At 45.1% G+C, this 15,599-nt stretch overlaps 1 protein-coding gene across 2 annotated transcripts in view; it reads right to left on the bottom strand.

Annotated features, from left to right (window-relative positions):
• Positions 1-6,497: 6,497 nt before the first annotated feature.
• Positions 6,498-15,599, bottom strand: part of LOC106578558 (zinc finger protein 438) — an 89,607-nt gene continuing 80,505 nt past the window's right edge. For both annotated transcript variants that reach the window (XM_045702148.1, XM_014157536.2), the window contains 2 exons: positions 12,717-14,630; positions 6,498-7,330 (listed from right to left, as the gene is read on the bottom strand). In XM_045702148.1, coding sequence (XP_045558104.1) covers positions 6,733-7,330; positions 12,717-14,602 — 2,484 coding nt within the window. In that variant the 5' untranslated portion in view covers positions 14,603-14,630 and the 3' untranslated portion in view covers positions 6,498-6,732. The remainder of the gene's footprint in view (positions 7,331-12,716; positions 14,631-15,599) is intronic.

The raw sequence follows: 15,599 nt of genomic DNA, 5'->3' as shown, positions 1-15,599 counted from the left end.
GTATGCACTGTACCAGAATATAAATCCTGGTTCATCCTGGAATCAGACATTATGTATTTTCCGCCCACCTAGCACATCGCCATTCTGTCATGATCAAGTTTTTTCTGCTCTGCTTTTGTTCTTTAGTTAATATCAATTTATCATTTGTTTGAGTATACAGTAGCCTACAGCTTACCTTCTCTCCTGTCTCCCGTAACTGCTCTTAATTGAGACACATACATCATCAGGCCAAAGCTCTGTGCTAATACGATATTCTCTTGTAGCTACTGTACCATAGTCTACCTGTACCGCCAGTGTCCACATCTCGCTCTTTATCCTACTGGGCTTCATTTAGATACTGGGTAGAATTTCTTTCTCTCCATCCCTCTCTATCTTCATCTCTTTTTCACCAGCCTCTCTCTCTCACCCTCCATCTCACCATCCCTCTCTCTCTCTCTCCATCCCTCTGTCCATTCGTCTCTTTCTCATCCAGCCTTTCCATTTCTCTCACCATCTCTCTCTCTCTCTGCTCAGCCTTTCCTTTTCTCTCTCTCTCTCTCTCTACATCCAGCCTTTCCATTTCTCTCTCCAACTCTCTCTTTCTCATTCTTTCTCTCTCCCTCTCTCTCTCTCTTTCTCTCTCCATCTCTCCCTCCATCCAGCCTTTCCATTTCTCTCTCTCAATCTTTCTCTCTCTCTCCATCTCTCTCCAGTCTCCCGTCCGTTATCTATTATTTACGCTGGTCTCTCTTGCTGCTCATTAGCTGGATGATATGGGAGGGTGTGGAGAGCAGAGAGCCCAACAGCTTTGAAACATGAGAAGACCAAGAGGGAACAGAGCAGACTAGAAGGAAAATTAGACCCTTCCGTGGGCTCCATAAGTGTGTGTGATCTCTGTGAAATACTGGAGTTTTACAAAGCCACCATACGTCCAGTTATGAAAAATCTTTTAGAGAAACCAAAGACCTGCTTTGATTATGACAGACTGATTGATCCAACTTGTGCTTGTACACATTGGTGTGTCACAGATGTTAAGTTTTGAGACAAATATGAGGCTCAAAATCTAGTAAATACACTCAACAAAAATATAAACGCAACATGTAAAGTGTTGGCCCCATGTTTCATGAGCTGGAATAAAAGATCCCAAATAGTTTCCATATGAACAAAAAGCTTAATTCTCAAAAATGTTGTACACAAATTTGTTTACATCCCTGTTAGTGAGCATTTCTCCTTTTCCAAGATAATCCATCCACCTGACAGGTGTGGCATATCAAGAAGCTGATTAAACAGCATGATCATTACACAGGTGCACCTTTTTATGGGGACAATAAAAGGCCACTCTAAAATGTGCAGTTTTGTCACACAACACAATGCCACAGATGTCTCAAGTTTTGAGAGAACGTGCAATTGGCATGCTGACTGCAGGAATGTCCACCAGAGCTGTTGCCAGAGAATTTGTTAATTTCTCTACCATAAGCCGCCTCCAACGTCGTTTTAGAGAATTTGGCAGTACGTCCAACTGGCCTCACAACCACAGACTAAGTTTAACCATGCCAGCCTAGGACCTCCACATCTGGCTTCTTCACTGGCGGAATCCCTTGAGATCAGCCAGCTGAGGAAACTGAGGAGTATTTCTGTCTGTTATAAAGCCCTTTGTGGGGAAAAACTCATTCTGATTGGCTGGGCCTGGCTTTCCAGTGGGTGGGCCTGGCTCTCCAGTGGGTGGGCTTATGCCCTCCCAGTCCCACCCATGGCTGCGCCCCTGCCCAGTCTTGTGAAAATCCAGAGATTAGGGCCTAATTGGGTTTAAATTGACTGATTTCCCTATATGAACTTTAACTCATTCAAATCATTGAAATTGTTGCATGTTGCTTTTATATTTTTGTTCAGTATATATCAAGATCTTGCGAGAGAGAGCATGAAAGGAATACTTGACAGAAGGCCTGTCCAGTCCAAGGGTTGGGTGTTTTCATCAGGTTTCACCCCTCTACCTTGTTGGCCAGGACATCTGTGGTCAGTACGGGTCACATTTTACTAGCCCATAAATCTGTCCCTGTGCTCCCCTGGTGAGGTCAGCTTCGATAAGCCAGCCCAGGACCCCCTGGGTGGTGTTTAAGGGGTCACATTACTACTCTACTGGCTCCTTCCAGTCACGTCAGTCTCACTTTTCAACCAAGCTTACTACTCGGGATTGAGACCAACTCTTTACCCGTTGGTCCTACATTTGAGAGCCATAAAATGGGGCACCACAGTTAGCAAAATGTATTTCTGAACACTTTTGAGTCCATGTTCTCTTTTCTGATAGGGGTGCATACAGACATGGAGGTGATGTAGCAGGAACAGGCAGTCCCCCGATACCTCTAGTGGTGTGTGTGGTACCTCCTATCTATCCAACTGATCCTGTTAGAAGTGTGGGGGGGGGTTGAATCTTTGATCTCTCCCCTGTGTAGAGGCTGCTCTCCTGTAGAGGTGGGAGGCAGGAGGTTGTCAGTGTGACGGCTGTGGTACATGTTCACTCTGATTAAAGAGAAATATGCATCACACAGCGTTATAGAGCTTTCCTTTTTATCTGCTCCTCTCACCATGACGACAGTATGTAGATTGGGGTTGATAGCATTTTCCAGTCGTAACACTGACTGAGGTGTTACACAGTAAAGCTGCAATGCTGTTTAAAACATGGGTTGCACTTGATGTGGATGTTTTGTATTGTGTATGTGACAGACATTGCTCTCTCTGTGTAATTCATGTTGTCAAGTTTGTCCACGAGCACCTGAAATCACACCAGAGTTCACCTCTGACCCTTTAACCTGAGGTCATGTTCCCCCAACACAATTAGAGCAGAGGGCCTGCATTCCACAAGGCAGTGATGAAAGCACTACAGGAGGGTATCATGCTTGAGTTTAAAGAGCGAGCAATGACCTTTCCTCATTGGAAGAACCACGAGGAAGCGGAACCAGCTCTGGAGTAAGTCAATTTATGATTTCAAGAACTAAGCGATCCATTGCAATGGAAACACAACAGGAACCAGGAATTTCCAGAAGTTTCACCTGGTTCGGCATCCTAGCGGAGAAAGGCCGTATGACAGAACAGGAGAGAGGGAGCAGTACAAAGTGAGGGTGTAAAGAGAGAGGGAGAGGTAAAGCAGAGGAGATAACTCCAACCGTGGAGTTTATCATTATCATTCCGATCCATTAAATATGAATCCATCATGAGGTATGTGATTATTTTGATTCACATCTCATTCATGCACACAACATCTCTGCTAAACCTCAATTGGAAGTCTTCTGGAAAATGGTTCCAATGGGTGATGGTTTGATGTAGCAAGACATGTTATTCTTAGTAGTTAGATGATAGTGTGGGAAGTGGGCAAGATAAAATCAAAGAGATTACCAAGGTTACATGTTTATGTGACCATACCTTTCTCAGATTCATAATACAGCCATTCCAACATATTCCCCTCCCCGACACACACTCATCCAATCATGGGGAGATTGGACGTTACCCTCTGTCAGACAGATGGGAGGGTACTTCACCGTGAAGGTATTGAGGTAAGGCATATGTAGGCGCTTGATAACCCCCTGGCAACTCCACTTAACATGGTCCAGACACAAACACTCCTCCCACCACTAGACCCCTCACTGCACAGTCAATTAATCCCATTCCAAGCATCTTTTGATGGATACGCACGCACACACCTCCCACATTCTCTCGGTCTATGATGGGGTTATCTGCTAGAATGGAGGGGCACAACGAGACATATGAAGGAAAATAAACAACATGAGCATGGATTCATCCTCCAACTTTATTGTTACGTACAACAGGGTTGGTTTTACAGTTACCTGAGCAGGGAAAACATATTGTTACTAGAAATAAATATGCATTTATTTGTTATCTTGTTAGATTCATCACACAGTCCTTGTCATATTCAAAAAAGCATATATCTGTTTTATTCTGAGAAAGGTAAGGTTTTTAGGTTCACAAACAGCCACAATCAAACACTTTCAGCCAGTCAACACAGTCACCATTTTGTGAAAGACATATTAGCTATGTGATTACTTTTCACACCATTGATTTGTACGTGCTGCAAGTCTAGCCTAGTCTCACTAAGGGAGGTGAGTTCTTTCTCATTGTTACTTCTTCCTGATATGTGTCCCAAATGGCACCCCATTCCCTACATAGTGCACTACTTTTGAAGAGGGCACTGGGGGTCATGGTTAAAAGTAGTGCACTTCAGTATATAGGGAATACAGTGTCATTTGGAATGCACCCTGGTTTGTGTCAGACAAGCAAGGAGAGCTATACTCAGCTTAAGTTGCCGGTTTGATGACAAAATCCTTTCTAGTTCGTTTCCTCCATTGGAACAAAGCAGAATATTCACTATATATTCTATGCAAATATATATTCTCAATATACTGTATTTATACATGGCTATATATAATCTATAATCTAATCTATAGAAGTCTATATTCAATACATATATAGAGAGAGAATTTGGTAGGGTTTTGAAACATTCAAGGTACATTCACTTAACTTACCCTGTGATTTTTTTGTTGTATGAAAAAGGTTACACAGTCTGACAAATGTTTAAACCACATCTACTACCCCTTTACAATGTACTATCCCAACCAGGAAACAACACTGAACATTCCTCATTTGTAAGAAGCAAACAGAAGAGAAAACAGGTTTTTCTGCTGGGTTTCCAATCACAAATAGGCATAAAACATGCATACAAGTTTACTTCAGTCTCTATAACATGTTTAAATGTTTTAATCACAGACCTCAGGTGCCTCAATTCCACAGGTTTATACTGAATAATAGCTAGCAGCATTAGTTCAATGCTTTCATAACTTCTTCATAATGTAATAGTAACGAATAGATCTAGTTTTGTCAGTGGTTATCAATCATTCACCCTTTCCATTACCACGGAGTACACAAACAAAAATATACAGACTAGCCAGGTGAATCCAGATGAAAGCTATGATCCCTTATTGATGTTAAATCCACTTCAAGCCTTGAGACAAGTGAGACATGGATTCTGTGGTGTGTGTCATTAAGAGGGTGAATGTGGACATCCAGGACATCCAGCCAACTTGATACAACTTTGGGAAGCATTGGAGTCAACATGGGCCAGCATCCCTGTGGAACGCTTTCGACACCTTGTAGTCCATGCCCCGACGAATTGAGGCTGTTCTGAGGACAAGGGGATGCAATTCAATATTAAGAAGGCGTCCTTAATGTTTGTACACTCAGTGTATAAAATAATATATAATCTGTTTAAATGTCGATGTTGGTTATTAGCCAGATGTACGGGTAGATCTCGAGACTATAATTTTTCAGAAGGCCTCAGACGTTTCAGTCAGGTGTTGGTGTACTGAGAAGTTTTCCTCTCTAGGTCAAAATAGCTAGTTGAATTGGAAAGTTTTGTCCCTAAAGCCACAACCTAGACTTCAGACTTCAGTCAATAATTTACCATAGATGGGATGACTGTTTTCAAGGCCAATAGATTTTAGGTACAATATGCCTGTGTTTCTAACAGTATTATGTTTATTCACATAGTTTTAACAAACAGATATACATACACAGGATCAGTCAAGTGTGAACACGCCTACTCATTCAAGGTATTTTCTTTATTTTGACTATTTTCTGCATTGTAGAATAATAGTGAAGACATCAAAACTATGAAATAACACATATGGAGTCATGTAGTAACCAAAAAAAAAAAGTGTTAAACAAATAAAAATATATTTTTTATTTGAGATTCTTCAAAGTAGCCACCCTTTGCCAGCTAGGCACACTCTTGGCATTCTCTCAACCAGCTTCATGAGGTAGTCACCTGGAATGCATTTCAATTAACAGGTGTACCTTGTCAGAAGAAGATATTCCACAAATGAACTTTTGACAAGGCACACCTGTTAATTGAAATGCATTCCAGGTGACTACCTCATGAAGTTGGTTGAGAATGCCAAGAGTGTGCAAAGCTGTCATCAAGGCAAATGGTAGCTACTTTAAAGAATATAAAATATATTTTGATTTGTTTAACACTTTTTTGGTTACTACATGATTCCATGTGTTATTTCATAGTTTTGATGTATTCACTATTATTCTACAATGTAGAAAATAGTCAAAATAAAGAAAAACCATTGAATGAGTAAGTGTGTCTAAACATTTTGCTGGTACTGTATATATAGTACATATGCAATACAAAACAACCCAATCCTTTCCATTTTATTAAACAAAAATATTAAAACATAGTAAAAACAAACACAAAATCAACACAAAACAAAAACAGTGCAGTCCACAAAATACCCAAATAATAATTTGTAATGTATCAAGTAGATTCTCTAACTAACTAACCTGTGCTGATCTCTGTATGGACTAATACCCTTTCACCATACTGAGGTGAGCTGTACTTGCCTGGTTAGTGGTTACCCAGCCACCATAGTTGCTGGAAATGTACTGGACTAACTGGGTGTGTTTGAGAGCAGCCCACAGAGCATGATCGGCTCAGACAGACACAATTCAAGGTTCAAGGTCATATTTATTGTAGTCAGCCTGCCCCGATTATAAGATCTCACAACGCCTGGAGAAGTGTTTAACATCTCAGAAACCACATTGATATGATATATCAATCTTTTAAATGCACTGTTCTGGCAATTCGCTTCCTTACAGGCTAGAAGGAATAAGTAAAGTCAATATTCTGAGATGTGCAGCGTGACTGCAACAGAGATGACCTGGAACGTGTCCAGTGCCATGTTAACATGTGCTGTGGTCGGGCGAGTCCATCCCCCTTTCCCCCGAGTAGGAGCCGAGGGCCTCCCAGAGTACCTGGGTCTCCTCACAGTGGTGGTGGCCCCTCCAATGCTCCATCAGCTCCTCTTTACTGTCCAGGACCTGGCTGCACAGCACACAGTTAAACACCAATCCCTGCCTCAGGACCCCTCTCCCTCCCCGGGCTGAGGGGCCAGTCGGCTCCCCCTCTCCATCATCCTCCGGTCCCCCCTTGTGGTGGGAGAGGATATGACGCTTCAGCTTGGAGAAGGAGAAGAACTCTTCATCACAGCTCCCACACCGGACTAGGTTCCTCTTCTCATTGAGCTGGCGCCAGTAGTGGGCGGCGTGTTTCACCAGCTCATCCTCTGCCTCCCGGCCCCCCCGCAGTGACCTTCCCACCCCCCCAGCCCCGTCCCGCAGGCGCACCTGGACCTCCTCCCCATGCACATAGAGCAGGTGTAGCTTCATGTCGGCGAAGGTGGGGGTGATGGCCTGACAGCGGCTACACTTGATCTGGAGCTCCACCGGGTCCTCTCGCTCCTCCTGGCCCTGCTCGTCCCCCGGGTCTGGAGACATGGCCCTGGAGACACGAACAACATGGAGAGACATGATGGGAGGAAGAACTGGTGTTTTATGACAAGTGAAGGGCCAGAATGTTCTATTTTGATGTGCTGAGAAGCTAACAATATTCTAAGACAGGTATTCCCAAACTGGGGTATTTCTTCACATTTTCAAACAGTCCATTTATATTTTCCAACAATACATTTGGGTCAGTTTTTTTTTCTCCCCCCCTGAGAAACCTCGTTTCACTGCCAAAAATAAAATGAAACCATCTAGTGTTCAGCAAAATAACAACAATGTCAAATACAGGTAGCCTAGTCAAATAATTAACAGTTACTCTATCGCGGGAATTCCACTAACGGTCCGTATGTAGCCAAACATAGCTGCTGCTTATTCCGTTGGCTCGAAAATGGTTAAATGGTTAAAAGAAAAGTAAGGCCTGCGTCAGACACATACCAGCTCTACTGGTAGTACTGCTACTACCAGCAGTACTACACCTGCACCTGTCGACGGTACAAGTTGTTCTGCTTCCAAGACCACATCCAATGCTAGCATCAGTAATTCTACATTTGTTGTTAGCCCAGCTACTGTAGCATGAACACTGACAGTTGTGAATCTGATGCAGCCGAAGAGCTACTGCCCCCTTACCTGGGAAAGCACCGAACAACAGAGAGGGATGTTGGACAATTGAAGAGGTGCAAATATGATGAGAACTACATTGAGTTGGGGTTCACTTATATTTGGAGTAGTGTCTTCCCTCAGCCACAGTGTGTTATATGTGCAAAGGTACTATCTCACAACTCGATGAAACCTATAAGCCATGGGAGTTTTTGGAGCGAGAATTAAGACGACTTGAGTAGTAAGACGTATAAAAACAACAGATACCATTAATAAGAAGGGGCTAGAAACACCTTATATGGTGAGCTACCGAGTGGCTAGGACAGGCAAGCCCCATACTACTGTGGAGGACTTAATTCTTCCTGCTGCCGTGGATATGGCTGGGAAAATGCTGGGGGAAAAGGCCAAAAAAACTATACAGACAACGCCTTCATCAAACAACACTTTCACGACACATCAGTGACATGGCAGGAGATGTTTTGAAACAATTACTGCTTCGCATACAAGCCAGTGAATTCTATGCGTTACAGCTGGATGAGTCAGACGTGGTGGGCCTGGCACAGCTCCTGGTATATGTCCATTACGTTTATGGGGGGTCAATTAAGAAATACATCCTCTTCTGCAAACCACTGGAAACCAGGACAACAGGAGAGGATATTTTTAACATACTGGACAGCTTTGTGACATCAAATGGACTTTGGTGGTCAAGATGTGTTGGTATATATACTGATGGCGCAAAAGCCATGACGGGGAGACACAGTGGAGTGGTAACGCGCGTGCAAGTAGTTGCTCCCGACGCTACTTGGGTACACTGCAGCATCCACCAAGAGGCTCTTGCTGCCAAAGGAATGCCTGACAGCTTGAAAGACGTTTTGGACACGACAGAGAAAATGGTTAACTTTGTTAAAGCAAGGCCCCTGAACTCTCATGTATTTTCTGCACTATGCAATATGGGCAGCAACCATGTAACGCTTTTACAACATACAGAAGTGCGCTGGTTATCAAGAGGCAAAGTATTGACACGTTTTTTTGACTTGAGAGACGAGCTTAAAGTTTTCTTTACAGACTATAATTTTCACCCAGATAGGCCAGTCGTGTGAGAAACTCGTCATCATGCAAGCGGTCAGACAAGTGATGTTTTTTCTCGCCTGAATGATCTGAATCTAGGATTACAGGGACTCTCCACAACTATATTCAATGTGCGGGACAAAACTGAGGTTATGATTAATAAGTTGAAGCTCTTCTCTGTCTGCATTAACAAGGACAACACACAGGTCTTTCCATCATTGTATGATTTTTGGGTGCAAATGAACAAGCTTACGGACAATGTCAAATGTGATATAGCGAAGCACCTGAGTGAGTTTGGTGCACAATTACGTAGGTACTTTCCCGAAATGGATAACACAAATAACTGGATTCGTTATCCCCTTCATGACCTGCCTCCAGTCCACTTACCGATATCTGAACAAGAGAGCCTCATCGAAATGGCAACAAGCGGTTCTGAGAAAATGTAATTTCAATCAGAAGCCACAGCCAGATTTCTGGATTGAACTGCACTCAGAGTATCTTGCCCTGGCAAATCGTGCTGTTAAGACACTGATGCCCTTTGCAACCACATACCTACAGTTGAAGTCAGAAGTTTACAAACACCTTAGCCAAATACATTTAAACTTAGTTTTTCACATTTCCTAACATTTAATCCCAGTAAAAATTCCATTTTAGGTCAGTTAGGATCACCACTTTATTTTAAGAATGTGAAATGTCAGAGAGAATGATTTATTTCAGATTTTATTTCTTTCATCACATTCCCAGTGCGTTAGAAGTTTACATACACTCATTCAATATTTGGTAGCATTTCCTTTAAATTGTTTAACTTGGCTCAAACGTTTCGGGTAGCCTTCCACAAGCTTTCCACAATAAGTTGGGTGAATTTTGTCCCATACCTCCTGACAGAGCTGGTGTAACTGAGTCAGGTTTGTAGGCCTCCTTGCTCGCACACACTTTTTCAGTTCTGCCCACAAATTTTCTATAGGATTGAGGTCAGGGCTTTGTGATGGCCACTCCAATACCTTGACTTTGTTGTCCTTAAGCCATTTTGCCACAACTTTGGAAGTATGCTTGGGGTCATTGTCCATTTGGAAGACCCATTTGCAACAAAAGCTTTAACTTCCTGACTGATGTCTTGAGATGTTGCTTCAATATATCCACATAATTTTCTTGCCTCATGATGCCATCTATTTTGTGAAGTGCACCAGTCCCTCCTGCAGCAAAGCACCCCCACAACATGATGCTGCCACCCCCGTGCTTCACGGTTGGGATGGTGTTCTTCAGCTTGCAAGCGTCCCCCTTTTTCCTCCAAACATAACAATGGTCATTATGGCCAAACAGTTCTATTTTTGTTTCATCAGACCAGAGGAGATTTCTCCAAAAAGTATGATTTATGTGCAGTTGCAAACCGTAGTCTGGCTTTGCTTCTTCCTTGCTCAGCTGCCTTTCAGGTTATGTCGATATAGGACTTGTTTTACTGTGGATAGACATTTACGTCATTTAGCAGACGCTCTTATCCAGAGCGACTTACAAATTGGTGCATTCACCTTATGATATCCAGTGGAACAACCACTTTACAATAGTACATCTATATATTTCTTTTTGGGGGGGGGGGTTAGAAGGATTACTATATCTTATCCCAGGTATTCCTTAAAGAGGTGGGGTTTCAGGTGTCTACGGAAGGTGGTGATTGACGCCGCTGTCCTGGCGTCGTGAGGGAGCTTGTTCCACCATTGGGGTGCCAGGGCAGCGAACAGTTTTGACTGGGCTGAGCGGGAACTGTGCTTCCGCAGAGGTAGGGGGGCCAGCAGGCCAGAGGGGGATGAACGCAGTGCCTGTTCAGAGCCTGAAGGTACGGAGGTGCCGTTCCCCTCACAGCTCCGTAGGCAAGCACCATGGTCTTGTAGCAGATGCGAGCTTCAACTGGAAGCCAGTGGAGTGTGTGGAGGAGCGGGGTGACGTGAGAGAACTTGGGAAGGTTGAACACCAGACGGGCTGCGGCGTTCTGGATGAGTTGTAGGGGTTTAGATACTTTTGTACATGTTTCCTCCAGCATCTTCACAAGGTCCTTTGCTGTTGTTCTGGGATTGAGTTGCACTTTTCGCACCAAAGTACGTTCATCTCTAGGAGACAGAACACGTCTCCTTCCTGAGCGGTATGATGGCTGCGTGGTCCCATGGTGTTTATACTTGCATACTATTGTTTGTACAGATGAACACGGTACCTTCAGGCGTTTGGAAATTGCTCCCAAGGATGAACCAGACTTGTGGAGGTCTACAATTTTTTGGCTGATTTCTTTTGATTTTCCCATTATGTCAAGCAAAGAGGCACTGGGTTTGAAGGTAGGCCTTGAAATAAATTCACAGGTACACCTCCAATTGACTCAAATTATCTCATTGCTTTAGATCAGAATCTTCTAAAACCATGACATCATTTTCTGGACTTTTCCAAGCTGTTTAAAGGCACAGTCAACTTAGTGTATGTAAACTTCTGACCCACTGGAATTGTGATACAGTGAATTATAAGTCAAATAATCTGTAAACAATTGTTGGAAAAATTACTTGTGTCATGCACAAAGTAGATGTCCTAACCAACTTGCCAAAACTATAGATTGTTAACAAGAAATCTGTGTAGTGGTTGAAAAATGAGTTTTAAATGACTCCAACCTAAGTGTATGTAAACTTCCGACTTCAAATGGATGTGGGAGTGGATTCTCGGCCCTCACTAGCATGAAAACTAAATACAGGCACAGACTGTGTGTGGAAAATGATTTAAGACTGAAACTCTCTCCAATACAAGCCAACATTGCAGAGTTATGTGCATATTTTCAAGCACATCCGTCTCATAAACCTGTGGTGAGGTATTCACAATTTTCGATGAACAAATAATGTTTTATATGTAAGATGGCTAAATAAAGAGCAAAATTCTTGATTATTATTATATTATTATTTGTGCCCTGGTCCTATAAGAGCTCTTTGTCACTTCCCACGAGCTGGGTTGTGACAAAAACTCACTCATTCTTAAGTTATAAATGTAATGAATGTATCGTATAGTGTGTGTGTGGCAGGCTTACAATGATGGCAAAAAACAACATTTGAGAGTGCGCTGACCCTGGTGCTAGAGGGAGTACGCAGCTGGAGGTTGAATGTTTGAAGAGGTACGGAACTATAAAACGTTTGGGAACCACTGTTCTAAGACATTCAATGGTCACAGTGACCAAACATCAAGACTCAAAGAGTTCTATTGATGAGATAAATATACCGATATTGTTAAGATATTCTGCTGATTATTCCCTATTGGAATTTGGCCTCCAAGTACCCTCTCTAAGGCCAGAGGTCACCATAAAGCAGGTCTTAGTAACTGAGATCTGGGCCCTTGAGCCACAAAATAAAAATCACCCATGGGTGTCCTTAAGCAATTAAGACATTTCAAATGTATAGTCTATTCAACCTCTAGGTCTCAGCCTTGATTGAATGTTTTGACTCAGGACAGGGAAGGACGAGACAACCAACAGATAAGGAGTATTTAGGTTTGCTCTCCCCGCTGGAGGGGGTGAGATTCTCTGCGAACCTCTTAAGAGGAACATGGCTGTCTTCCCATATGTCTGTCTACGTCTGTTAAAGTTCTATTAAGGTGATCACCTTATTTTTTGCATCTAGCATTTCTCCACATGTTGACTGGTTTTCAATTCATAACAGCATGTAGGTACTGTTAATAATGCTGAATATTTAGGTACCCACCCCTCCACAGGCACGTCGTCTTCATGCTGGCTGACGGATGGCTCCACGGTCAGGATGACCTTATGCACCTCCCTCAAATGGCCGAAGTACACACCCACGTAGCCAAACGCCTTCTCACAGAAGTCACAGCGAAGCGTCCGCCGCGGTCTCCCGTCAGAGTGATGCAGCTTCATGTGGGTGCTGAGGGAGCCAGAGTGAGCATAGGCCTTACGACACACAGGACACAAGTAAGGCCTGCTGTTGGTGTGACTGTTCATATGGCTCTGGAGGTGGTGTTTGAACTGGAAGCAGCGGCTGCAGGTAGGGCAGCGGTGGAGGGGCTGGCTACTGCCCAGGTAAACCCTCTGTGAAGGGCCCCCTTTCAGGTATAGCGGGGTAGAGGCTGGCTGGGGCTGGGGAGGACCGGACTCCAGGACCTCGGCAGAGAGCTGATGCCCCACGAGGAGCTCTGAATCCAGGCTGTCAGAGGAGGTGAGGGAGGGCAGGCTGACCAGCTGGGGTACAGTCTCCATCAGCAGCATGTGGTGAGGCTTGGGTCTGATGCTGCGGTACTTCTTAGAGATGTCCACCTCCCTCTGCTGTTTAGACTGCGGGGAGGAGATGACGGCTGAGAGAGAAGGCTTCTCTGGCACCCTCCTCCGAAAGAATGACAAGGACCTCTTCTTCCTCGCCTCAAAGGCCAGAATGTCCTCCATTGTCTTCCTCTTCCTCCCCCTCTTCTTGCCTGATGGTTTCTGGATCTGTAGCGTTCCCAGCAGCGACAGGGTGCCTGTGGTCTTGGCCTGAGGCTGGCTCTGCAGTAGGGAGTTTGGCATGTGGTTCTGACATAGGGCCTCAGCAGTCTCCGGGGTCTTGGATTGGGGATCAGAGGGATAAGGGGAGAGGTCGGGCTGGCTAGGGAAAGCCTTCTTGGGGGACATGGCATTGAGGTTGAGTTTGGCGGTGGGTATGAGGGTGCTTTTCATCTTGGAGTAGGGAAGGATGGGCAGCTTGCCCTTGGTTGGGGAGGGGATGATCTGGACAGCTTTGCTGAAGATGGCTGGAGAGAGGACAGTGATGCTGTTACTAGCTGGCTGTGGATGGGGCTGTTGGGCTACAGGCTTGGGTTGGCACGGCCTGATAGCAACCTTACCGCTGCTCTCCTCCTGTGATGGTTCGATCGGGGAACTTTTAGTAATGCCACCAGATGGGTAGTGGAGTTTCTGCAGCATGCTGGTGACAAGGCCGGGGGCGTGGGCAGGAGTGGACCGGTGGTCGGGGGTGGTGTCCACCACTGCTATTCGCTCCAGCGGAGAGCCAGAGTAGAGCATGGCGTTGTCTGGGAGCAGGGCTGTGAGGGCGGAGAGCTCAGAGGAGGCTGAGGAGGCGATCAGTGTGACCTGTTCTGATGGCTCCTCCTTGGGCTCAGCCAACAACATCTTCTTCTTTACGGCTGCTATTGACCGATGGTCCCGGGTTGTCAAGGCAACCTTGGTGGGTGTCTTCACCCCCCTGGCGCTGCCAGCGGTGGGCGTGGCTGATTTGACCTTCTCCGGGGTGTTCTTGGTCTTCATTGGCTGGTACCTGGGGATGGGCAGCTTCAGGTTCTTCTGGATTGGTTGTTGCTGCTGCTGTTGTTGCTGCTGTGGCGACTGAGGGGATACGGAGGGTGGCAGGGCCACCAGAGAGAAAGTACCCTCCTGCCCTGCCACCTGCATCAGGGCATAGTTCTGGGCCGGGACCAGGATAGACTTGGGGCTGACGGCTGTGGAGGCTGTGGAGGCTGCCTCCGGGAGGGCAGAGGGGTGTTGGCAGGACAGGATGGCGGCTGGGGAGGGAACCACTGCTGCTGGGGCCTTGGGGGCGATGCTTCTGAACTGGAGGCTCTTCATCATCTGGCCTGGCATGGAGGTCTAGACCTAGACCTGTCTCAGTCTGTCAATACAACAACAGTCAAGTTAGAGAAGTATTCCCCAACATAACATTGTAGCATTTTTGGTCACAGTCTCCAATTATTATGTTCTCAGCAGGAGGGTTGACCTTAGTGTTGTTAATGGGGTCGTTACACAGCGGTTCATAGTCTAGATGAGACACAGGCTGCAATCCCAAATGGCACCCTATTCCCTATATGGCCCACTACTTTTGACCAGGTTCCATAGGGCTCTGGTCAAAAGTAGTGCACTATTTAGGGAATAGGGTGCTATTGGGATACAATCCTGAGTTGAGAGACAGACAGAGGTAGGCAGACATTGTCACTTACACAAACATGTCTAAGGCTTCCACAATAACTATTATCCTGTGGTTCCTGCTGCACACACGCACACTGAGCCCCCCCCCACACACACAATCTACCCCCAGGAACAGATGGAGTGCCCCCTTTGATTTGGGCCCAGCGTGCAGCCTGGTTACCATTGTGGCTCGGTGGGGGTGCTCCCTGTACCCCCCACCACCCTCCCTGTAGCCCCCGCCTCCCCCTGTACTTCCTGGACGGATCAGTCAGTAGAGTGTGAAAGCTGCCCTAGGGCAAGACAGGCAGGAGCTTTACCACCACATTAAGAGGGGTTACTCTCTCTGTGTGTGTGTGTGTGTGTGTGTGTTGTTCACTCCTCATTCTCTCCTGACCAGCATTAGTAAAGCCTGGCTGTGGGGCTAAAACAGCCTTACTGACAAAGCCCCTCATTCTCAGACCCTAATGTCCCATACTGAGTAATGATATTTCACAGTACAACACCAGGGATTATGATTTTAAAGTAGGCTTGTAATTCTGGACGTCGAAGATAAAAATCCCAAGAAAGGGTTGAACAAGCTTTAAGTGGTGTCCAGGTAAATGGTTAATACTATTTAATAAAAGGTGAATGAACTTTATCTGAGCTTTTTGACATCTGTACTGTAGTTCCATTTCAG

The sequence above is a fragment of the Salmo salar genome, chromosome ssa19 (assembly GCF_905237065.1).
Source record: "Salmo salar chromosome ssa19, Ssal_v3.1, whole genome shotgun sequence".
Classification (NCBI taxonomy): domain Eukaryota; kingdom Metazoa; phylum Chordata; class Actinopteri; order Salmoniformes; family Salmonidae; genus Salmo; species Salmo salar.
Note: the sequence above shows the minus strand (reverse complement) of the source record. Positions and strands in the feature narration are given on the sequence as shown.